The 25,525-nt window shown below is 34.5% G+C and overlaps 1 protein-coding gene across 2 annotated transcripts in view; it reads right to left on the bottom strand.

Annotated features, from left to right (window-relative positions):
• Window positions 1-25,175, bottom strand: part of LOC110039532 (golgin-84) — a 33,002-nt gene extending 7,827 nt beyond the window's left edge. For both annotated transcript variants that reach the window (XM_020744629.1, XM_020744630.1), the window contains exons 1-12: window positions 24,943-25,175; window positions 23,345-23,425; window positions 23,200-23,249; window positions 22,489-23,097; window positions 22,039-22,101; window positions 17,108-17,185; window positions 16,803-17,006; window positions 16,199-16,255; window positions 16,022-16,096; window positions 15,872-15,943; window positions 9,262-9,324; window positions 9,067-9,165 (exon numbers count right to left, since the gene is read on the bottom strand). In XM_020744629.1, the coding sequence (XP_020600288.1) occupies window positions 9,067-9,165; window positions 9,262-9,324; window positions 15,872-15,943; window positions 16,022-16,096; window positions 16,199-16,255; window positions 16,803-17,006; window positions 17,108-17,185; window positions 22,039-22,101; window positions 22,489-23,097; window positions 23,200-23,249; window positions 23,345-23,425; window positions 24,943-24,970 (1,479 nt within the window). In that variant the 5' untranslated portion in view covers window positions 24,971-25,175. The remainder of the gene's footprint in view (window positions 1-9,066; window positions 9,166-9,261; window positions 9,325-15,871; window positions 15,944-16,021; window positions 16,097-16,198; window positions 16,256-16,802; window positions 17,007-17,107; window positions 17,186-22,038; window positions 22,102-22,488; window positions 23,098-23,199; window positions 23,250-23,344; window positions 23,426-24,942) is intronic.
• Between the last annotated feature and the right edge of the window lie 350 nt (window positions 25,176-25,525).

The following is a 25,525-nucleotide window of genomic DNA, read 5'->3' as shown; positions in this document are numbered from 1 at the left end:
GAGAAAGAGGAATTTTGTGCATTTCAAATACACATAACATTTTAGTTTGCTTTTATTTTACTTCTACCCAAACAACAAAAAACAAATAAAATATATGTAAAAGGAATACATTACAAAAATTTTATTTGCAACCAAAAAGTCATCAATACATATTTTAAGGGGAGGTCACCACTCACATTCTTTTGACTTGTATTTGTATGTGTTTCAGCTATAAAAAAAAAAAAAGACTATTAATCTACTTAAGCCTTAAATATACCCGTTCAATGTTTTGATGATTACAAATATATTTTGGTTACCTCTTAACGGTGTGCTTAAGGGTCCATTCAAATTCTACTTTTATCAACTTTTACTTCTTTTGGAATAGCAATGCTATTTTGTCAAGTGTTTGGATGAACTATGTGAAATCCCTCAAGAAAAATGAAGCTGAACTCTTAAATAGCAAGATGTTTTTTGATGCAACTATTGGAATTTCCTCAGGCACTCCAAAGTTAAGTGTGCTCTAATAGGAGCTCTCTAAGGAAAGGCAACCTCTTGGGAAGTTAAACCAATTAGAAAAAAATGACAAGGCCATTAGATCAAAGCGAAAAATATCACAATATATGAGTTAAGACTATCACAAAGAATATCAGTGCATTATAATAGTCTGATAGAATAAAGAACTATGCCATGGGAGACACCTCTCGAACCTCAAATAGGACAAAGTGCTAAATAGTATGAGGCATCTCTTTATCTGTAGGAGCTAAATCTAAAATTCTATCTATTTGGTGGATGATTTTGAGTTAAGAATATTGATGAGAACATCATTTACTTGAGTAGATTATGAAACCCCTTAATTAGAATGAAGTTTAACTCTTGAGGTGCCTATTGGTGTAATGGTTGGAATTTCATCAAAAATTATAAAGTTAAGTGTGTTTTTTTACCTTATTTTGAGATCTTCCTTTCTCTTTATCTAGAGCCTAGGATCTAGCCATAGGACTTTCCTATCGACTATCTTACAGGACTAGTGACGGGACCCACACCATTTAGAAACTCGAACCATCTCTTAACTCTTTTGTGGAGCCTCACAAGGGTGGTCCCAAGTCATCCCCATTTGGCCGAGTGGTTATGATTTCGAGTTGTCACCACCTGGTTGGGTGGCTAAGATCATGTATCATCACCGGTAGGTTGAGTGGTTAGAACCAACACGTCGGAGCCTGAAGAGAGTTCCTATAGTGTTTAAAAGCCTTAGGACACCCATTAAGACTTTCGTACATTCAAGCACACAAATATCACAATTCGAACAAACTGACACACACAAATATCATAATTCGCATCACCTACACCTGTAAAGGCATCACACTTAATCGAAACGTAAACTAATTTTTGAAACAATTGATCAAGGACCAAAATTTCAAGAAAATCGAATTTGATGCATTTTTTATCCGATTATCAATCAAGTTGTTCAAACGACCCCGAATGACGAAACAAATTATGACAGTGCATTCGGAACGTTGAAATTACCTAGAAAATACATTCATTTTATTATGGTTCCGAGCACAAATAAATCACACGCTAATTAATAATATAATAATAAAACAAAACAAAATAATAAAAAAAATTCATATTTAAACCCACACTCACGCCTCTCCCACGAACCAAGCTTGATCCCCTTCCTCTCCCGCGATCAGCCGCACGCTTGTCACCCTCTTCCCAGTCGCGACCCAGGTGTGACCTAGCTCCCGCCTCCCCTCTCCCATTCGCGAAGCTTCTGGGTCCGCACAAAATGGCTCCCCTTCGGCCGATTCTTCTCGCCCGATTCCTCCCTCTTCTTTGCGAGCCAACCGGTCGAACGCTTCTTCCTCGCGAGTCCTAGTTGGCTAATGTTCCATCTTCTCGAGGCCGACCCTCCCTCTTCCCTAGGTCGTCTGCTCTATTTCTCCCTAAATGCTTCTTCTTCTTCTCTGCCACCTCATTCGGCCATCTCATGGTTGGTAGGTGGAGTTGACCCCTTCTTCTTTGCCTATAAATACCCTACCTAGGGTAAGGTTTGTTGGGGTTGAAATTTTGGTAAGGGGGAAGTGCTGCTGAAATCGTTTTTGATTAGTGTGTTTGTTGCTCTTGGGTTTCTGTTATCCTTCTTCCCCTTTCTTTAAGCTAAGCAAGGTATGGATGGCTTATCTTCCTCTTTAGTTACTGTTTTCTCTCTTCCTCTAGTAGCTGTGGTTTTATTTCTCGCTTAGCTGCCCGTTACTGCTGTTGCTGGTTGGTTTTGTTTTGGCCCTAATGCTTCTCTTGGCTAAGTAAAAAAAAAATGAGAGGAAGAGAAGGAAAAGAAATGAATGTTGGTGGAACTTGTATTTGCAGGAGCTTGCACTTAGAATGATAATTGGGAGTTTTTCTTTGCTCTCTACTTGAACCCTAAACCCTATAAAAAACGGCTTAAATGTTTATTGAAGTTGACTGTTGGTATATTTGAAAAGGTATTTGAGAGCTCTTCCTTGTTCGCTATTTGCTCCTTGAAAGATTTTCAAAGCATGCTTAGGGCTATATTTTAGTTTACATTTTGGTGGTTTTGGAGCTTTCCTTTACTCACTTCTTGCTCTTTATTTTTCTTATTTTCAAATAGTGCTTTAAATGATCATGTGAGCTAACATTTTTGGTATGCTTGGAGAATAATTTGAAAGCTCTATGGTCATGGGGGATAACATTTTTGGTATGCTTAGAGAAGAATTTAAAAATTCTTCTTTGCTCCTGGTTTTACTGATTTAGAAAGTAATGCTTAAATGCTCATTTATATTTCCATTGTAATAATTTGGAGAAGTAATTATTGGTTGAAATACATCAGTCCAATGTTCAGAAATTTTGAATATGTCCTAGCACGTTCCTAACAGGCCACCTCCTTTCCTGTTGTTTAACCATTTACTTTGATTTCTTGCTGATGAACTGCAATTGATTTAGTGGATGCTAATTCAAAATATGAAGCTTGTACATATATTTTCTACCTTTTGGAGAGATTTAAAAAGTCCTATACTCTTGATTTGTGGGAGGTGGTGGAAATCTGAAGCCCTGAGCACTTTTGTTTGTTATCAAGGAAGATTTACAAACATTCCATTTGATCTTTATGCGTTTACAGAAGCAGCACCTAAACCTTAATTTTCAGACACTTAGCACCTTGCCAATATAAGAAGAAATGCTTTCCGTTTTAGAAATTAAATGACTGCAGTTTTTAAGGGGTTTCCCACTGTTTGGGTTGCGGTTTTGGGGGTTCTTTGGATGGTTTTGTTGCATATATCGCTGCAGTTTTTGGCACTGGTTTGCCCAATATTTAGGCTGCGGTTTTGTGGGTTCTTTGGATGGTTTTGTTGCATATATCGTTGCAGTTTTTGGCATTAGTTTGCCCACTGTTTGGGCTGTAGTTTTAGGGGTTCTTTAGATGGTTTTGACGCATATATTGCTGCAGTTTCTTTGGGAGCTTCTGTGGTTCATTTGAGTAACACTTTTGGAATTATTTGGGGCTCTTCTTTGTTGCCCATAATCGTGTTCTGCTGAAATGCGCTTCCTGTTTGTATTTTTGAAAAATTTCTCGTTGGGGGTTTCCCTCCTGCTGCAGCCCCTTACCCATTAGCCATTAAATCTTCTTTATTGTGGAGGATTTACTCCCTCTCTCCCCCTCTCTAGGTTGCCACTCAGTCTCGCAAGCTGAACCACCAATTGCAGAAATGTCCGGATTTATGGAGAAGGGTTTTAAAGTTGTTTTGCTCTATGTTTTTGCTGACTTAAGGGAAGGTTTATACATTGCTTTTGGCCATATATTTTATTGTTTTGAGTCGCTTATGCACACTTAGGAAGGATTTATGCACCACTTCGGTGCCGACTTGTCCACTGTTTTTGGAGTTTTTTTTTTATGTGGTTGGATGTTTGAAGTAATTTTAAATGTGATTTCGAGGGCCGAACCATCATTTACTTATTTCTGATTTCAAATGGCTCAAACCCACCTCTTTCTCTTCCCTTAATTTTCTTCTGTTTTTTCTTGCTCAATGATTCACTTAGTGCTGCTTATACCTAGGTATAAGTGTGCTTATACCTAGGTATAAGTGTGCATAGTATGCAGGTATAGGTGTCATCGGGCAAGCTGAAAGTTGGACGGTTCGGTGTTTAAAAACGGTGATGACAAAACCATCCGCTAATAAAGCAGAATAATATTGTACCCTACGACACCGAGACTCGACCCAGAGACCTGGTAAGAGTGTAGGATGTATATATTATTCACCGACACTAAGCTAGTGAGACCCCTTGCTTTCGTAGGATGATGGCGGTTCTAGACCGGCAGTGTAATCGACTCGTGAAAAATTTCCTTTTTGCAAAATATATAAATATAATGATAAAATAAATATTTTTTTTTTACAATGTAAATGCTTTCGATCGCTAGCTAAAATAAAACTATTTCTTCTATATGCATGACAATAAAACTATTTCTTCTATATGCATGACAAATCACAAACTTTAAATATCGTTCACTTGTCAATTGCCTATTAGGGACTAAGAATTGTCCTCCTATGATTGTTTTGTTGAAAATTTTTAGTTGAATGTCGGGTTTTATGTACGTGGAAGACCGTTGGTTGCCTTTGGAGTCCTTCGGGAATAATTAAGTTGAACCTACCCCTACTTGTATACTTATGCTTTTTCTTTGATTTTTCGTGCGTTTCCTACGTTTGTCTTTGATTTTTCGTGGATCACTTGTGATTTTCTTCAAGTTTTCTGTGTGATACGCTGCTACTTGTTAATTTACATAAATGCATGATTACCCTGCCTGTTAAATTCTCTGTTATACTCTTTATTTCTACATGCAATACTAATTTTTGCAGCAACGGCAAAGACCCCCAGGTAGGTATGTTTATTTTATTTATTGCATTTTCTACTGTTTTTTTATAGTAAAATTGATTGTTTATTTCGTTTACTGCACTCCCAACTGCATTTTTTTTTATTGTGCTCTTATTGTTCTTTTATTCCTGCACTTGCTTATAGAATTTGCAAAACCTTTATAATATAGCCTGATTTAGGTGATACAGTGCAGCAAATCACCGACTTAACAAATATTGCATGCTCACATATAAAACACAAAACTTGAAATTGTTACTACATGGAGCATGGACCAAGCCTTCATGGATAGCACAATGGAGATGTGGTGGATGGAGGATGACGATCTACGACAGCAAAACAAAATTTACTTCAGCTAAACCTCTCCTTAGTTTCAATAACAAGCAATAGGATTTCAAGGTTATCAGCCTAGTGCGACATAAATCCTCACAATATCTTTAGGCTTTTGCACAACTATGTTGTCCATCGTAAATCCTAACTTTTTTAGGAATCCGAGGTTGTCGTTCGGAGCGGCATAATTCCTCATACCTTCCTAGGCTATTTGTAGTTATGCATCGCAAGTCCTAATTTTTTTAGGATTCTGAGGTTATTCGGAGCGGCGTAATTTCTCACGACATTGTGTGAATGTAAGTCTTAAATAATTAAAATTAGCAGCATTAAACATTAAATAACTATATTTCTAAGACATAAAACAAACAATATGAAAAATGGGAAGTCATCGAGGTTCTCGTATCTGTGATATCCCCTGCCTTTCACTTTTTTTGTCTCCTGAAATAATTTTTCTCACTCGAGTCATTTCCACTTGATTCTCCATGTCCAACTGTGAAAACCTAAATTTTGAAAATCTTAAAGACATGACCACTGATCTTAATCGAGAGTTTTCTTAATTGACTTCGGTAATTTAAGATATAATTAACTATAAGGGTTTACTCTAATAAAGAATTTGGAATCCAGATAAAATAAACCGTATCAAATCCTTATATTATGAATGAGATTTTGTCGGTCAAATATAGAAGGTTTTGCAAATCAAACGGATGTCATGAATTCAGTTGTTTATATAATCGAGTCCATTCGTCGGATAACATGCTTATTTCTTGGGATAAGCGTGTTGCTTTAAAATGGATGCTTGATTATCTAAAATATGAAATATGTCGGATTTGTTCGGTTTCATATTTTTCAAAATTAAAATACTATTTTCCAAATCAAATTACATATATTTATATTAAATTAAATTTAAATCATTTTTCAAAATTTTGGCCGACAGTGTTATTCTCAAAATGGGTGACCTTTCGAGTTACACTAATGGAATAAAATCACGAGGCCAATAGTCCAAAGTAGGATATTTTGATGGGTGAATGTTTGGATTGTTACAAATCAAAGGTGAAAGAGATCATGATTACAAATTAAAAAATTCCTTTATGTCAGAATGCAATCTACCCACTAATTCTCCATTCATAAAAATCAAATTTCACCTTTGGTTGCTTGGCAAATATCTTAATTGATTTTAAACTTTCTTCATAAATACAACAATATATATTGCATATTAAACCCAAACTTCACTCCACTTTCTCTTGAAGTTGAAACAAGTAACGCTCTCCTTTGACTCTGCAGCATGCGATCTACATCAAGGCATACAAAAGCCTCCCACACAACCATCCTCATTGACAAAGATATCTTCAACGTGATCCTACTGGCAACCAAGCCCCAATACCCCCTCCAATAAATTTATAATCCTTTTCTCCATTTCTGCACATTTTTTTTTATATTCTGATCACAGTGCTTTGTACATTCTCCTAAGTGATCCAAACAATTCCATTGTTCATCTTGATGGATACCATTATTTTTCAATCAATTCATTCTTTTAGTTGAAATAAGCCCATTAATAAATGCTTAAAAAGATTTAATAGGCAAAACGAAAGGTCGTTTTCTAATTTATTGTGCTGTTTGAATTTGTGCAAATGCATAGAAACTGATTATAAGGTACTAATAAAAAATAAATAAGTAATAAGACAAGAGTAATGCATACAATTTCTTTCTATTATAGGAAATAAAGAAGTAATTAAATATAAATAATGCACACAATTTTTTTGTATTAGATCTAAAATTGTCTAATATGCTTGCATTAACTAGCAAACAAGAACAACTCTGTTTAAATATACAACTTTACTTCCAGAATTATAAGTATTGAGCACATTTTATTATTCGTTGCTTAAACTAATAATCATTCAATATGTATTATTAAATTAATTTATAAACTACAAAAACTTGCTTTTAAATTTACTCAAAACAAGTTCTTTAATAAAAAACCTATACATAATTCTCCTCACCATTTAGAAAAATTCAGCATGTATATATAATTTTGTCAATCTTTGATGAGAAATGCATATAGATAAACAATCCTGATAATTATGTATGCCATACATACTAAGGAGTTAGTTGTTCAAGCAAATGTATCACCTGAGCAAGAATACATATAGAGTCATACAACCATACAAACGGTTAATCACAGGGTTAATAGTTTGTGTAATGTACATATATACATACATGTGTATTGGCACGCGCTCATGTATGGTATTTCCAATTTTGCACATAACACTTTCTTATAAACTTTAAAGGCATTTTAGCCAACATGTTTAAAGCCCATTAAAAACCAAGAAATAGCCATCTAATCTATACATGAAAATAGAACAACCTTGAGCAAACATTAATACATTCTCTTAGATTTGTTGGGGTAGCTTCCTCACCACACTCTAACAATCTGTAATCGACAACTTAACTTTTTAAATCTGAAGACCTATTGTAAAGGCTAGGATTTCACCCCAGCTATTACATACGTAGTGAAATGTGCTAAGAGTGGCAGCTTCTTATCTTGAAGCATCGGGGCATCTCCTCTCTCACTGAAAGGATAGACTGTACCAAGGTTTCTCTAACTCTGCTTCTAAGGGAGGGGGCTGGTGGACAGCCCAAGGAAGAAAAATCGCAAGCTAGGTTGAGCTGAAACACTACAAAATTGACTTGCTATTATTTTCTATAATTTAATTTCATTTCTTTAAAGTTACCCTATTTGGTTTATTTTAATATGATCTTACTCACATTAGAAGTCTTCACCATTCACTACCATTTTCTGAGTAGTCTAATAAGGCTACAACAGCATTGTCTTTGCTGTCCACTAACAATTTGGTCAAATGATCTAGCTTGGTGTCGACTTCATTAAACTATTTTGAGTCATAAAAAGAGTCCAGATAACTTGAGACAAAATGTGACGGTATGTGACGATTCTCTCTTAATGTAGTGTTGTATGGTAGCTTCCTCGTGATCTACAGGTCCGAATGCCAAATATTGACATTTTGAGTTGGACAAAAGATTAATGGGCAGATTACTTTAGCAGAAGAGATTAAAGAATAAACAAAAATGGTTAAGAGACTTATTTCTTTGTAATAAGAATTATCGCTAGAAAAAAGGTGATCAGCGCATAAAAAAACTCAATTTTTAGGGAGACCAAAAGATTTCCTCTGATTACATGGACTACATGATTTACAAACCTCATTAGTACTTCTATTTTGCATAGAGGATGGAATTCAATTTAAAATTTTCATTACAAGTTAACAATTTGTTATAAATAAATAAAAAATAAATTACGAGGGACACAACCCTAATAATTTTCTACCTCACTTAGCATCTTATCGAATTAAGTCTACTTAGGAAAAATCTGCGCTGCAGTAAAGCACAAAGGCTTTAATGACTATGAAATCAACTCAGGTGTGCCGCGTTCTATGACCGTTCAGGTCCAGTCAATCATCAATAAGCAAAGCAGTGATGAATTGTGTTCTCTGCTATCGCTGGATTTTGAGTGACTAAACCCGCAACTAAATCCCATTCAGTTGAACCGAATTGGGTTTCTTTATTGACACATTTAGGGGCATGATTTGTTCTTGGAAAGCAGGTAGATACAAGACCTGAACGAGTTAATTCAAATTTTTTAACAAGTTAAATAACAATTACCATTTTATCCTGTCAAATTCAATAGACAAAATATAGATCCGGTTAAATCACACATCAAGGATAACCAATAAAAATCAATTAATGTTTGAATTTTAAATCTTTCTTGAAATTGACCAAGAATGCCAAAATCATAGTAGTAGAAGAATTATTCCTTCGATAAATTTAATTGTTCAATTAGATATCACTGCTAATTTCTATATTCCTTACCTGAAGGATTTGAATATTTTCTTCAGAAGCCTTCTTTTGCCCACGTCGATTGCGAGCTTCCATGTCTTGTAATTCTTGTGTTAGAGATGCACACTCAATCTATAAAAATTTAGGAAAATTTGATATGAAATTGAGCTATCTTTTTTAGTATTAACGAACCTTTCTACTACCGTAAAAAATGAACATAAATAGTACCTCAAGTAAAGCAACTTTGTGCTCCAACTCATTAGCTCTGGATGTGCTTTCATCTGCAGTTCTCTGTGTATAAATAGGATACGTAAGACTCCCTTAAACAATAATAAACTCAGAATAAAGTTGTTTGACAATAAATAGGAAATGCATGAAATATAACATAGTAATTAATTTTCAGAGTATCTCAATATTGTTGCAAAGAGGATAGTATTTGTATCCGATTTAAAATGCACTTTATAATTTATAACTCAAAAGATTTGGATCATTGGATGAAGAAAGGTGGAGAAACTACATTATCTTATTCAAAATTATCCTCAAATTATAGCATTTCCCCGTATTAAATGGGGCACGGCTAGGGCAAACAAATTAAGACTATTACAACTTATCAAATACAAAACAAATAATGATAGAAAAAGAGACAACATAATAAAAAAAAGAATTAAAAAAGAATAAAGCTGAAATTAGAAACTCCCTCCCATATAGCTGGTGGTCTGGGCCACCTAACGGGGACAAATTCTACACTTCCCCTCAAGTTGGGTCATAGATGCTGTAATGACCCAACTTGGTATTCAGATAAGTGAAGTTGCCTAGAGGTAGGGATTTAGTGTAGACATCGACAACTTGAAGATGAGTTGGAATGTAGATTAAGTGAATGATGCCAAAATTGACATTTTCAAAGATAAAATGTCTACCAATTTCGATGTGTTTGGTCATGTCATGATGCACAAGGTTCTTTGCAAATACTTACGGCAGCTTAGTTGTCACCGAATATCTTTATGAGATTGACTGTGGAGCATCTCAACTTATTTAGTAACATTTAAATCCACATTCCATCACAAATTCCCAAAGCAATTATCCGGTACTAAAATTTTGCACTACTTCTAGAGACCACTGCTTGGCTCTTGCTCTTCCATGTGACAAGATTTTCCTAGACATAGAAACATACCCAGATGTGGATCTTTTGTCCATGAGTTCCCCTCTTAAACAAACATCAGTGTAAACATCTACCTCCATGTTGTTTGAATTCTTAAAAAATAACCCTTTCAAGGGGGTCTTAAACAACCTCAATAATCTATAAACCATCTCCAATTATTCGTCAATTAGATTATTCATATGTTGACTAACAATGCAAATAAAATAAGAGATATTTGCTCTAGTGTGTGAAAGATAGATAAACTTTCCCACCAATCTCTGAAATCTACCTTTTTTTCGTTGGTATCTTGTCTCCTTGAATGTATTTTTTGCTAAAATCCATATAAGTCTCAACAAGTTTATACCCTAGCATTCATGTCTCTTTTAGTAGGTTTAGGATGTACTTTCTTTGAGATATCAAAACTCCCTTTTAGGACCTAGCCACTTCCATGCCCACAAAATATCTCATAGCTCCTAGATCCTTGATTTCGAATTCAATGGCGGAAACCTTAATCTTCCTAATCTCTTTTTATCATGACATATCAAGATCATATCTACATAAACAATGGGTATAATTTTCTTACCTCCTTATGTATGCTTTATAAACAGTGTATGATCACCTTGGTACTGAGTGTACCCATTAGATTTCATAGAATTGGCAAACTTGTTAAAACAAACATGTGGAGATTGTTTGAGGCCATAAAATGACTTTCTTAGTTTATAAACCACATGTTTCTTTGAACCATTTTTCAACCCTGATGGGATCTTCGTATACACTTCTTCCTTAAGATCTCCATTAAAAAAACATGCTTATTATCAAGTTGATACAGTTACCACTCTTTGTTCACTGCCAAGGAAAGAAGAACTCATCAGTATTTATCTTGGCCACTAAGGAAAAGGTCTCTTGTAGTCTATCCCATAAAAATGAGTGAATCCTTTGACCTCCAATCTAGCCTTGAACCTCTAAATGCCCCCATATGCTTTGTAGTTGACATCGAATACCCATTTGCACCCAACATGTCTTTTATTTGGAGGAAGCTTTGTAAAGGTTCATGTGCCATTTAAATCAAATGTCTATATCTCCTTTTTAACTGTCTTTTTCTATTCTTGACTTTGAAGTGTTGCATAGACTTGGGTATCTGCACACTATTAAAATTAGATACAAAAGTTTTATAAGATGATAAATTTACATAGGCAACACTCTTGGATAGGATAATATGTGCAACTTTCCCAGTCTTCTCAACTAGATTCCACCTCCCTTAGAACTTCAAAGATGTGTGGATTCTGGTTTGGTTATGAAAGGTCATGTGGTTGCCTATGTTTTTATCATGCTCAATGATTTTCTTTCTCCTAGTGTATGCATGAAGTTCCTAGTGCATTTCCTTATTGTTAATCTCAAGTTAGATATCCTCAAGTCGTGAAACTTGAGAGACATAATGGTTATAGGGAAATAGAATATGTTTTGGTAACTCTAGTTTAATGAGGGTATCCATAATAGTGTCCTAAATTTGATATTCACCCAACTTTCCCCTTAAATTTAAAATTTGAAATAGTAGGATTGTTTTTCAAAGAATGTAACATCCATGAAGTTATGATATCTTTTAGTAATGAGAGAAAATCACTTGTGCCCCTTTTGTTGGAATGATAAGTAAAAAAGATACATTAAATAGATTTTGGGTCAAACTTTGTGATATTTGGTTGGTGAATGTGAACAAAAAAGAGAACCAAATATTTTAAGAAGAAGATTGGACGAAAAGACTCTCATATGAAAGCCAAAGACCCAGCTTGGCTTCCATTAATAACGTGAGTGATTGTGAGCACTACATCTCTTCAAAAAAAATTTCAAACATTATTAGAATGCATTATATACCAAGATACCTTAAGTTGATGTCTATTCTTACTCTCAGCTATCCCATATTATAGTGGACTCTCAACATAGGAACTCACATGGATGATATCATTCTTTACAAGGTAAGGTCCAAGGATTGAGTTGAAATATTCTTTTGCATTGTCAATTTTGAGACTTTAAATTTTGCATTGGCAAGAAGTGCAGATCATGTCGTAGAATGACTGAAAGATTTGTGTAGTATCGGGTTTATCCTTCATGAGAAATATCCAACTAGTTTAAGTTTGATCATCAATGAAAGAGGCAAACCATCTTACTTTATTAATGACTTTTAATTTTGATGGTTCAAGAATATTATTGTGGATGATAGAGAAAGGGTGAGTCATGTGTCACTTGTACTGAGATAGAAAGTATACATGACGAGTATGATTAGTCATTTGACATATTTCACACAGGTAAAACTTTGGTTTTTATTAATAAAAAGATAGTGGCACAACTTTGCAACATAATGAAAATTGAGATGACCCATAACACAATGTCATAATAAAACATGAACTTCAATAGATTCAGACACAACAAACTCAGGAACATGAGAATAGGATAGTGGAGAAAACACTTGTGTTAAGAGAAGTTTGCTAATTGAAATTAAGTTGCAATATAGTTGGGGAACATTTAGCATAGAAGAAAGTTGAATATCTTTGGAGACTTTCACTTCTCCTTTCCTAAAAATCCTGGAATAAGATTCATCAGCAAGTCTAACAAATTTTGAGATTGTAATACCTTGGTAGTTGATAAGAGCATGAATGTCTCCAATCACGTGATAAAAATACTTGAATTTATTATCCAAGGTCAAAATCTTCCATTGTTAGCAAGATAAAAGGATATGATACATTAGTGTATCATCAAGCTAGTAGGCTACTCGGTTGTACTTGGAAGAAGCTTCTTCAACTCCTCTAGTTGTTCGTTGATAAAAGGGGTTATGTTCAGCAAACCCTTCAGAAAGGTAGAAACATGGGTATGCTATCTTGGTTCTTTCTCCCTTATCCAGGTTTTTAACTATACGTAATTTCCAGCACTTGTCCTTCGTGTGACCAAGTTTCTTAAAATGTTCACACATGGGATGATTCTTTTTTGGCTTCGAGTCAGGAAGGACTTGTGTGCACAAAGCTGAGCATTCAGTGCTAGATGAACCCACGATCCCTGCCATCATGAGCTTCTTCCTGCTCTCTTCACTTATAACTTCAGCAAAGGCATCCTTAGTGATAGGGAGAGGCTTCATGCTCATATTCTCCCCCTAACCTCATCTAAGTTCTAATTTAGACCCAATGAAAACTTAATACTCTTCTTCTCCACTATTATTTTATACATCATAACATCTTGTTGGCACTTCCATGTCTATATGTATCATACATATCTAACTGTAACCAGTAGATTAATAGTATATTGAAGTATTGAATAACACTCAACTCTTATTGTCAGATCTCATGCAATTTTATCTCAATCTCAAACGATTCTTTGGTGCCTTCTATGCTAGAATAAGTCTTAAAGATGCTTCCCAAATCTCATGTGTTGTCTTATAAAGCATAATTCTCCAACTACTGTGGTTATAGAAATTGATCAACCATGACATGATCATATGATCACGGATATTCCATGAGTGATGGTTAGGATTAGTGAGCTCAAGAATTGTGCCCCTTCCCGTGAGATGTTTCTCTTTTCATTTTCCACAAATGTATAAACACGGATTGGTATTATGACCATTAAGCTTACGGTTTGTGAAAAATAAAGAGAGTTCGGAGGCTATTTGGATAGAATTTCTAGTCTTTGATTTAGAATTAACCTTTAAAGTAGAACTAGACGTCTTCATTCGTACTTGATAATTAACCCTATGCACGTTTAGGGATGGATAAGGAAGTTGGTTGCTAGTTGCAACAAGAATAGAAGATTGCAATTTGAGGAGTCTAAGGGCTAAGATAAGGAGTAGAGAAGAGCCGATAGGCTGGTTGGAGGGATTCCAACGACTGCAGGATTTCGACTGCTAGATAGCACTATAGGAGCAAGCAAAGAAGACATGCATAAGAGAAGGCCGAATAACGAAGCAGTCAAAGGCACCAAAGTCGACGACAACCAATGGGGTCGACGAGATTTCCCTGTGTAGAAGGGGTCGATGAAATCGTATGCTTTGTTCTAAGCAGATGAGGCCGACAAACTATGTAGATTCAAAGCCCAACGACACAATCGAGATCGGTGAGCGATCCAACCAAAACATTCGACAGTACCGATTGATGCAAACAGATGAAGGATGTCCTACTCCCATCAAAATCAAGCCTAGTGCTCTAATATCATAAAGAAAGATTGATAAACTATATTCTCTTAATCAAAATTATTGTCAAATTACAACATTTCCTCTTATTATATAGAGAACGCCTAGGATAAACATATTTCAGACTATTACAACTTACCAAATACAAAACAAACAACGAAAAAAAAATATACAACATAATAAGAAAAGAATAAAAAAAAAGCAGAACTAAGAAACTCACTCCAATAGCTTCCACAGATTGAATTTGTGGGGCCCATATGGTTGGCTGCCTGGGTCATCTAATAGGGACAAAACTTAGGCTTTATTCATGATCATACTTTAATTGTGTCATTTCATGATGAATTACGTACAGAGGGAGTAATTACTGCTTTATATGCATTAAATTATTTTTAATTAAAAATAATTATGCTTTAAAATAATAAAATTATTATAATAAAGATAAATTTAAATGAATATGTATTATTTTAAAAGAAATGTTTTCTTTAGTTCATATACGTTAAATGCTTGAAGTATTTCTATAATTTAAAGAAAATAACTGAAAAATTAAATGACAATATATTGTTTTAAAATTGTTCTACCTTTTACATAGTATAAAAAGTCAAAAAAATTGATTCAATAATTGAAAGTAATTAAACATATTTAAAATAAAAAGCAAATATTTAAGTCGATTATGTGTCACCCCCATATAGCACTTACTGGGGATGTTATTAAATCCGTGCACAAAAATAAAATGTAAATAAAAATGAAAATGGTTGTACCTTAAGTGATGCAAGTTTTTGACGAAGCTCCAGAGATAATTTCTTATTAGAAAAGAAGTTGATAATAAAATGTATAAAAATGATTAAAAAATTATTTTTATTAAAATGAAAATTTTAAAACTTAATTTAAAGATATATCATCATTACTCTTTTCAGTATTCATGTCTAAACAGATGCATAAAAATTTAGTGCATAATAGAGTTGTAATTATTCAGTAGGCTACTGTAAACATAATGCGTTATTTGATTTTTTCTTTTAGGAAAAACTTAATTAAACTAAAATGATTAACAGGAGAAAAGTATCTCTATCACAGAAGAGATTCAAATGAAATAGGTATTAAACATTGTTGTTTTATGTTTGATTTTCATTCATTACTATTGCTACACTCTGAATGTTGTTATGTTGGTTTGGATGATGTTTCCGATACCTTTATGGTTTAGTGGATCTTTCCATTTAGATGATTATTTTTGTGGACAATTGTGATTGTTAGAATGATATGTTACTGTTATCCGACCGTTCGTTTTCGCCTTGGTATTCCAAATTTTCAAGTCAGGTCGTGACAGGTTTGGTCTACCCATTATCAAAGGACTCCCAACATCTCATAAATTGTGTGGGTTTACTTGGGGATTGGTGCTAGTCTGGGGGTTGATGCAAGTATCTATTACTATGTGAACATTGCTTTCAAAAACAAACAAGATATAAGATGTGCATTTAAATTATGCTAGATATAGAAAGGCCGAAATTTAAAGAACATAGAGTATAAAGGATTATAACCTGTATCCTAGCAAGAGCATTAGATGCCTCAACAGCTCGGTGCTCTAGTTCAACTTCTCTTTCCACTGCAGCCTGTTTATTTAAGAAATGACTTCAGCATGGAAACAATTTAGAAAAATAGAGATCGTTTTACACAATTCCAATAAGCACCATTTTGGTAGCATTGTGTGCAGCACGTTCTTCTTCAGCCTTGTGCTCCACCGTAGCAAGCTCTTCCCGCAAAACCTATTAGGAAAGAAATTAAAATTATTAAGACATGAAAAGACAATTCTATTATAATGCTATGAAATACTGCTACATATTTTGCCTATAATGATATCAAAATACTTGAATCATTCTGCTCTCCGTCAGTTCCCTACTCCTTATAACTGCTTCCATGTTTGCCTGCATAGAAGGAAAATTTGAGGTCAGTTCCAAACACAATAAATGGTTCCAAGAGAGATCCCACAATAAAAATAGCCTTTCTCAATAAGAAAGCACAGACCATAAGAAATTTAAAACACAAACCTCCAAAAAACGCTGAAAATGAGAAACAAAAAGGGCAAATCTAATCAATGAACTATAAAGAAAACAAGAGAAAATCAGACTGCTATAGTAAAACTAAGTCTATACAAAACAACCTTTTTCCTGTGAAATCTGGAAAAAATCTCACACAAACTGCATAGTTTATATGAGTCTATTTCATTGGACTTCTTCAATACAGATAAAACGGGCTCATCTTCAAACCAATTGAAAGTGATAAATTTAATCCTGATGTGATGAGACTGGTTGAGAACTGATTAGAAAAAACAAAATGAGAGTGAAAAAAGAAAAGAAGGAAAAAACAAGGGAAGTAGATCCTTAAGTTTCTGCAGAGCACTGGCAAGTGAATCAGCAATAAAAAAACAAAAAGCAGTCTATTGAAAAGGGGATAAATCATGGGAAAACACACCTGTAAAGATGCGAGCCTTCCTTCTGAGGAAGATAGTTGTTTCTTTAAGGCATCAACTGTGCCAACAAGAGACTCAATTTCAGTGTTCTTTGCAGCTAAGGCTTCGGTCATATTTGTTTCTGCTCTTGCTGCTTCCGCCTTCACAGCACATAAATCTTGCTGCAACTGTTTTATGCGAGCTTCGTATGAACTACTAAGCTCTCTCTGTTCGCAATATTTAAGTGATGAGAAAGGATATGCAATACCTCTCACCAAGTCAAGAAGTTTAACTCGAAAAACATCACAAGATCTCAGAGTCAGTTCACCTCAGCAACAAGAAGTTCCTCAAGCTGAGCATTCTCGGATTTGTACTCTTGAAGGCGAGAAGAAAGCCCAGCACAAACCTGTTGATTAGCTGATTGGATATTAATCTCTTTAAGAAGATAAAAATAGATAACTAACGCAGCATATAAAAACAAATATACTGCCATGAGCGAAGGTAAGAAAAAAATTATACTTGTAATATTGTGCATGAATATTATTAAAATATGAATCTGGATTTTTGAGAGAATAGACCTCCATGTTGTTCTCCTTCACAAGTGGCTTAAAATCTAACAATTTGCATGATGGGAGTGATCCTGAATTAGGTTAAATAAGTAGAAATAAAAAGGCTATGCAAATTCACATGGGCAGACCATGCAGATCAACTTAGGTAGGCCTAGCCTATTAAGATGTGACTAGAAGATATGCTACAAATATTACATAGTTTTTTGTATGTCAGCATGTTAAGCTACAAAAAGAGCCAACAATGAGATGAAAAACAGCTTTTCTATTTTCTCCCTTTTTCTCAGAAACTATAGAAAAATTTAATATTTATTATTTAACAAAAAGCTCATCCAGCCATAATCATTTATATTTTATAAAATTTTTGTTAAAAAAACATTAAGATGGGTAAGTATGATCAGGCATAGGAAAGTTAAGAAAAAGGTAACTTGTTATTTGACGATTAGTATTATAACGTGTGAATTAAGAGTATTCCTTAACCTCGAGAATTAATTTTATATTAAAAATTTTAAGTCATTCCAAGACTTCATTTGAAGGCATCACCCAATCTCCAGCTTGTGCAGTATGTTGTTGATAACTCCCTAGTCCTACCTTCATTCCTACAATCTCAAGTCTCCTGTGAACAAAGTGTTCATATTCTCTCGTCCATCTTTATGCATGACATTGTCATGCTTCATGATCACGTTTTCACCCACCTTGTGCGGTACTAGGTGGCCACCAGCCCTATTTCACGTGTGTAATTTATCTAAGCAACACGAGCTCCCTCACAGGATTCAGTGTTGATTGTTCCATCCACCTTTGATCTCTGCTACATAGCATTGTTATCTACGGGAGTAGGCATTTTCACTCATACTATCTCAGACTAAGGTTCCTAGGGTGGGTGCCCTTATTATTTTAGTTTGGCTCCCCACTAGTAAATTTCTATTCAGCATCTCCTCTTAGATGCTGTACCTCCTTGTTCCACTAGCTCTTGATTACTCAATACCCATGCCATCTATTTTTGTTGATTGCTTCTCAGGCATCCATATGTGCAGCTTTACATATGATCGATCCTGCACCAACAATTTTGATCACCATGGAATATCTCTCGAATGGTGCTCCCCATTCTTTCACAGCTGTTGTTGGGAAAATAAGGGTCTCGATCATTAGTTTGTCTCCTTTTGATTCCCAATGAAAATCCTTTTGATTCCCAATGTATTTTCAATGAGTTCCTACGAGAAGTCACCATAAACCACCACTCTTTTTTTTCAGTGGATAAAAAGATCTACGAGCTAGCATCTATTTTTCTTTATTCCTTACTAGTATGTTTCAATTGCGTAGCCCCAATTTGGAAACTGTTCTTATATTCATGGTTTAATTTAGATTGGATGGGGGTTATTTAGTTGAACTTATTTATTATAATAATACCATATCAAATTATTCATGGAAGTGGATTATTTAAGATTCTTCTCTAGCAGATCATGCTATGTGGATGGGTTCCCAATTTGGATGCTGAAGTGGTCAACTCTCTTTGAATGTTTCGAGGAATCTCATGTTACTCAAATATGGATGTTTTTCCTATACTCCAGAAGCATTAAGTCAGCTAATCCACCATATATTCTCATGGTTCTTTTTTTTGGTGAACCGTTTCTAGTGGAAGTTGGTACTATTAAGCTATTTTGGTTATTGGGGCTAGGATCTTGATCAAAATGGACACTATTATTCCTTCTACAAGAAATTTGGATTGGTTTCCTCGATTGTGACTACTGACAAAATGTAGGAGTTGAAGGTATTCATTCATAAAATTCTTCTTGCAAATTGTTTGGCACGCCTTTTCAATATGATTCAAGGCACGCCAAAAATTGCAGATATTCCTCAATAATTAGGATAGTGGGAATTATTCAGCTGATAAAACAGATATTCTAGAATAATGCTTGCAAGTCTAACTATTTCTGATCAAATTTGTTGATAAATGTTAAAGCAATTTTAGATTATGTCATAGATTTAGAGGCTTACATGGATATTAGCAGGGTTATCACAAAAAGATCGTTGTTTGCGACTTACCTACAATTTATTTCTCAATGCCCTCTATTGCAAGGATTTTGATTGAAAGAGATATTACACTACCAGATGTAGAAGAAGTCTGATGGTTAGTGGCAAAAAATCATTATGGAACAAAAACCTTACTACTGCAAGCACTACAAGATATTTGGACACCCGCAAGAGAAATGTTTCAGATTGTACACACAGTTGAGAACTAATAGTTAAAAGCAGGAACATGCTATTAGTGCACCCCACGTGCCTGAACGTGCTCCCAGCAAACTTGATGACAGCCAACCTGAGGGGGAATCACCACAAGACAGAAGTTGGTGGGTGTCTGCCCCTGAGATCCCTTCTCCTGACCATACTACAACGGATAATGTTCGAACCGAAAATCAATATAGCCCCGCAGCTCCTATTCAGGAAGCATAAAGTGCAGAGAAGACAATTCACACTTCACATACACTGGAACCTATCGCTGCGGCAACCACTGTCTTTCCTTCTACTGCGGTTCTAATGTATAATCAGACCGAGGATCACATGAGCCAGTCTTCAGATGAAAAATGACAGGTTTACACTTTTCAGCGAAAGAAAAAGGCTGGGGGCACACTCTAACTTGGAAACTTAATGAATGATACTAATGATACTTTGGTTACTTTTGGTTACTCCTGACAATGGCACGGCTCTTCAAAGTTTGTTATCTGGCTCCGCTCCTAAAACAATAGGAAGAATCAGGACTAAACTGGCTCGTCTCTAGCTACTTCTTTTCAGCATGTTTAAATTTTTTTTTTTTTATTGAGTCTATCTGTATTTTTTTGTTAGGGCATTACTGTGCTTGGTATCGTATGGGTAGGGTGCCTCTATTAAGCCCTCTCATACAACATTTATGTATCCTTTCTTTTTCAATAAAATAAGCCCTTTGGTTTTTCAATATATATATATATGTATGTATGTATGTATGTATTAAAATTTTAAGTAGGATTTTCATATTTTCTTTTTAGTCTATTTTTCTTAAAAACAGAGATAAATTTTCAAACTCTCTTGTTCGTCTACTTTACATTCACTCTACAAACCTTTGGAGCTAATCATCGCTCTCTAAATTTATACTCTAGAAAAGCTCCCTCTCACTTTCCTCTTTCTATCTACTTGAAATTCCAAGAAAAAAACTAATTAAAAGGTACAAGAAAGATGAAGAAGATAGCTAGAAGAAAGAAACAGAAGAAATCCAAGAGGAAGACATCTTCCCATAAAGGTAAATAGCCATCATCAATCTAATTATAATATTTGTATATCTTTAGATCTCCAAGTAATCACCATACAATCTCTCCAGTTATCAACGGCATAAATTTTGAGAACAGCCAAATATTGGCAAAAACTTGAAAGGTCCCTTAATCAAGTTAAGAAACAAAGGACCATCAACTACATATTTATCATGCACTATAACCAATAATCAATAAAAACTTAGTTATCCTCCATCTCAATCTAAAATTATGAGAAGCTATTTCATCAACATGTCACAATTTGGACTAACTAGTTAGTAGTTGTATAAATATCCTCCCAATGAAAGAACACAAATCAAAGAAACCTTAAAAGACATGAATTCAGAATGCAATGTCCAAGGACTAGCTAACAAAGGAACTGATGGTGATATGCAAGTTTACACTCATTAGAAACATTTAGCAAATACAGGATAAGAATATTCTGCATCACTCATTATTTCATGTTTTATAATTTCAATTTCAGATTATTTTATAAACATGCATGTGATAATATGCCTCCTGAGAATGGAATATCTTCTCTGATGGTTTGGTTAGACTTAAGCGAGGGGTCTGGGTTGTTCCTATTAATTTTGGTAATATTTTTAATTTTATGATCTTATGGATCAAGAAGGAATGAGGATTAAATTGTTATACATGCTTTAAAAATGTTCCTTTAATGTAGAATCAGTTTGGTAACCTGGCATTGAAACCTCTTATGTAGATCCTGTAGCAATTAAAAATCATTATGGGGCAATTACACACATACCACCCAATTCCTATGAATTTAAATATCTAACAACTAAATTTACTTTTTACATTAAAACCACCCAAATCTTTCATATCAAATCAAAAATACCACCATTTAATTTTAAAAAGTGAAATGCACCTTTTCATGCATAGGTAAATATTGAAGTTTAGGTGTTAGATATGTACATACATAGGATTTGGGTGGTATGTATGTAGATCTTCCAATCATAGTTGCAATTGACTTAACATTTATCATTATTCTGATATTGTAGCAGACTACAGTTACATTGGCTTTAATGGTTTCATTCCGTTAGCGGGATATGTACCTATTGGTTTCCAGTAGTAGACTGCAATTTCTTGCTATATAGCAAGATTTGTTTTATTCTTCTTGGGGTTTTTCTAACGTCAATATTCCTAATGATATCTGATCCTAATTGAGTGAACAAGCTGCACTTATGTGCAAGGCCAGTTTGCCGCTGATTTTAAACAGGATTGAACTCAAGATCTACTGCATGGCTTGTTCCAGGGACTACCATTTTGAACAAAAAAGCAAAAGAAATTCGCAATCATTTGTCCTATTCACATAGACATTTAACACTACTAGCAGAAGTAAAATCATTGAATAGATAATATAATGTGGAAATAAAAACAGAGAATTCTTTACACACCTTGGCTAGCCTTGCCTCTTTTGAATGTCCCGAAGAAACTGCAGTTTTAAGCAATCCTTGAGCCTGCTAAACAACATGAATGATTACTAGATGCTGGGCGTGTTAATCAGAAGAAGAGGTAATTAGGAATTTAATTACGGCCATTTACATACATACCACACAATTCTTATGTATTTACATAACTAACACCTAAACTTCCATATTTTCAAACATAACATCCAAAATATTTAATAACACATAAAAAATACAACTATTGCTTACTATTTAAAAGGGAAACACACCTTTTCATGCATAGTTTTATGACACCAAGTGTTATAAATGTAAATATGAAAGTTTGGATATTAGATATGCAAATATATAAAAATTATTTGGCATGTACGTAAATTTCCCTTTAATTTATAAGCATAAAACTATATTCTGTGATCCTAGTGACTGTAGAAAATAAATTACCTCATCAATTTGGTCTTGAACTTTCATTGGAGATGATTCCGTTTTATTTTCGACCTGTCTGTTCGTCTTTGGTGACACTTCTGGAAAGGGCTCGTTTTCCTGTCCATCATTGATAGCATGTTTTCGATTAGTTTCACGCTCTCTTCTCAATTCATTAATTGTCAAATTCTTATCCGCAACAGCTACACTTCCCTCAAAAACGGTATCAGCAGGATGAATTCCATTGACATTTACAGGGGCTTCACCGTTTAAAAGAGAAGAGGGGGAATCTCCTAAATTTGCTACAAGAGTAGTATCTTTGGTTGTGGAAGATGCTTTATAAACATTGTTCTCAGAAGGAGCCTCTTTTAGTTCATGAATATTATTCTCAAGTTCAGCAGCTTCGGGGACACGAGAAGATGCAGAGTTTGATATCTCTATATCTTTACCAGCATCAGATAGAACTTCCGAAGAAGTTTCAGATGTATGATTGGCAGAAACTTCTGGACCCCTTTCATTTCCCAAATTATCAATTCTGTCAATCTTCAAGCTGAGTTCTGCTTGTGCAGTCTGCTCTTGCTCTGCTGAAGCAGGCTTTGCAATTCTACCCACAATTTTTCTTGGTTGACCCTGAAAATAAATGTCAAAACAAGAAATTTTGAGGTGAATATGGAATCTCAATTCTCAAGCAACACTGATAAGAAGATTGTTTCAAAACCACAGGTAACTGACCTTGCCCTCAGATTTTAATTTTCGGGCTTTCACTTCCCGTTCGTTGGATGCTTATATCAAAAAAAATTAAAACAAAAGTGAAAAACCATGTACTAACTATTGTGTTGCAAGAATAGTATCAAATAAGGATATATGAAACTCATACCTGAGACTTGTAAATCAGACTGCTCGTCTGACAATTCACCCACAACAAGTTTTGCTCTTCGGTCCACAACTTCTAGAAGATCTGATCCATTATTTGGCATATTAGGTCATAAAAGTGATTCCAACCATCACAACAAATGACATTTCTAGATTGGAAAAATGAAGCATGCCAGAAGATGCACAACTAATCAAAATTTGCACGTAAGTGTACATCTCAATGCATTATAAAAGAATTGTTGTAAAGATCAATTTTATAAAACAACAATTAGAGAGGTAATATTATATGAATCTGAATGATAGGTTATTAAAAAGGCATTGATATCTAATTTGAATGTTGCATAAATGAAGATAGAATGGACTTATGGAAAAACTAGGAAGGAAAGAATAAGGAACAATATATTAGAGAAAAGGTTGGGAGTAACAATATATTAAAAAGTCATTGCTATTAATTGTTTAAAAGTGAAACACACATTTTCATGCATAGGTTTATAAAATCAAATGTTTATGAGTGTAGGTATTAGATATGCAAATATATAAGAATTGTGTGGTATGTATGTAAAGTTCGCTTTTTTCAAACAGTTTAGCCATCAAGTTAGTTGTTACATTGATTTTGGTCAAAAGCCAGCATTCAAATAGCAACTTCCTTATGGTCAAAATAACATTTCAATGACTTCAACCTTAAGATGTCAATGAACCAAAAAAATAAAGCAACATCAATCAAAGACTTCCAAAAACCAATCAACCATATACAATAAACTTAGGCGGAATTTACATACCACTCAATTCTTATCAATTTACAAATCTAACACCTAAACACTCGTATTTACATGCATATCACTTAAATCCTTAACATCACATATAAAATAACCACCATCACAATCTTTTTTAAAACAAAATACGTCTTTTTAAGCATAGGTTTATGACACCAAGGTGTTATGATTCTAACTATCAAATTTGGGTGTTAGATATGTAAATACATAAGAATTGTGTGGTATATATATGTAAATTTCCCTATACTTAACTACTTTTACAAGTTTAATTTTTTTTTTACATCTATAATCCCCTTTGTCCCCCCAGCATGATTTGTCATGCAGCATACACAAAAAATTCATTTCATTGTTTTATTTCCTTCACTTTTCTTGAACAGCTATATTATTCTTACATAACCAGCAAGGCATCAGAAGTGCGCTTGATAACATTGAGTAGAACATAGACATGTTGTTTTGTTTGGTTTTCAGTAAGAAATGTGAAGAGAGAGCCGCTTTCAGAGAAATGTCGTTATGAACCCAATTTGGAAGTCTTGTCCTTAGAAAGTTCGCACTCTACAATCTCCATTTTCAAACCAAATTCAACAATTAGAGCAGCCACTATTTTGTGGAATGCATGCATCAAAATCCATCCAGATAGTGGTTCGGACGCACTAAGATCTACAACTCAGGAGCACATGATTTTGATTGAATTACGAGCAACGGCGTTTCCCGATAAAATTAACAGGAAAAAAGTAGAGATCTGGATCTCAAACTCCATTTACTTTCAGATTTAATAACATCACAAGAAACATGACAATAGATGACCTATACCAAGCTGAAATATTGATACCTTCGGCCACCTTGAGCCAGGAAGCCATGGCGGACACAGAATCGATCTGCGGCTGGAAGCTGAGGCAGATGCAGATGAGCAATGGGGATCAGAGTAAGAGGGAACGAGATTTCGCTGACCGAAGCTGTGTGGGTTCCAGAGGCCGGAGGGAGCGACCGGCGGTTAGATGGCAACGCCGCAAAACGAAAGTTTGGCCGAAGAACTACAAATCGACATTCTAGCGCAAACCGAAATTATTTTGGGCAGTTTACATAACATGCTACATATTCATTTGTATTTACATATCCAACCCCAAAAATTTAGTATTTACAAATATAACTGTTGTGTGCATTCTATCACGGTTCGATTTTATATAAACCAAAATATAGTTTAAAAAACTTGACTTGTAATAAGTGTGGGATTTGTAAATAAATAAGATTTATGTGCTACCTATGTAAATGTTCCTTAAAAAACTTGACTTGTAATGTCTTCACTTCCTATTATGAAAATTTTGAATAATTACATTATGATAAAGCTCACAAATAACTCATAAAGTGAAATAGAAAATATACGTACATATCACAAAAGTTTTATGTATTTATAT

The sequence above is a fragment of the Phalaenopsis equestris genome, unplaced genomic scaffold, assembly GCF_001263595.1.
Source record: "Phalaenopsis equestris unplaced genomic scaffold, ASM126359v1 Scaffold000002, whole genome shotgun sequence".
Taxonomy (NCBI): domain Eukaryota; kingdom Viridiplantae; phylum Streptophyta; class Magnoliopsida; order Asparagales; family Orchidaceae; genus Phalaenopsis; species Phalaenopsis equestris.
The sequence above is the reverse complement of the archived record's forward strand: the minus strand, read 5'-3'. Positions and strand labels throughout refer to the sequence as shown.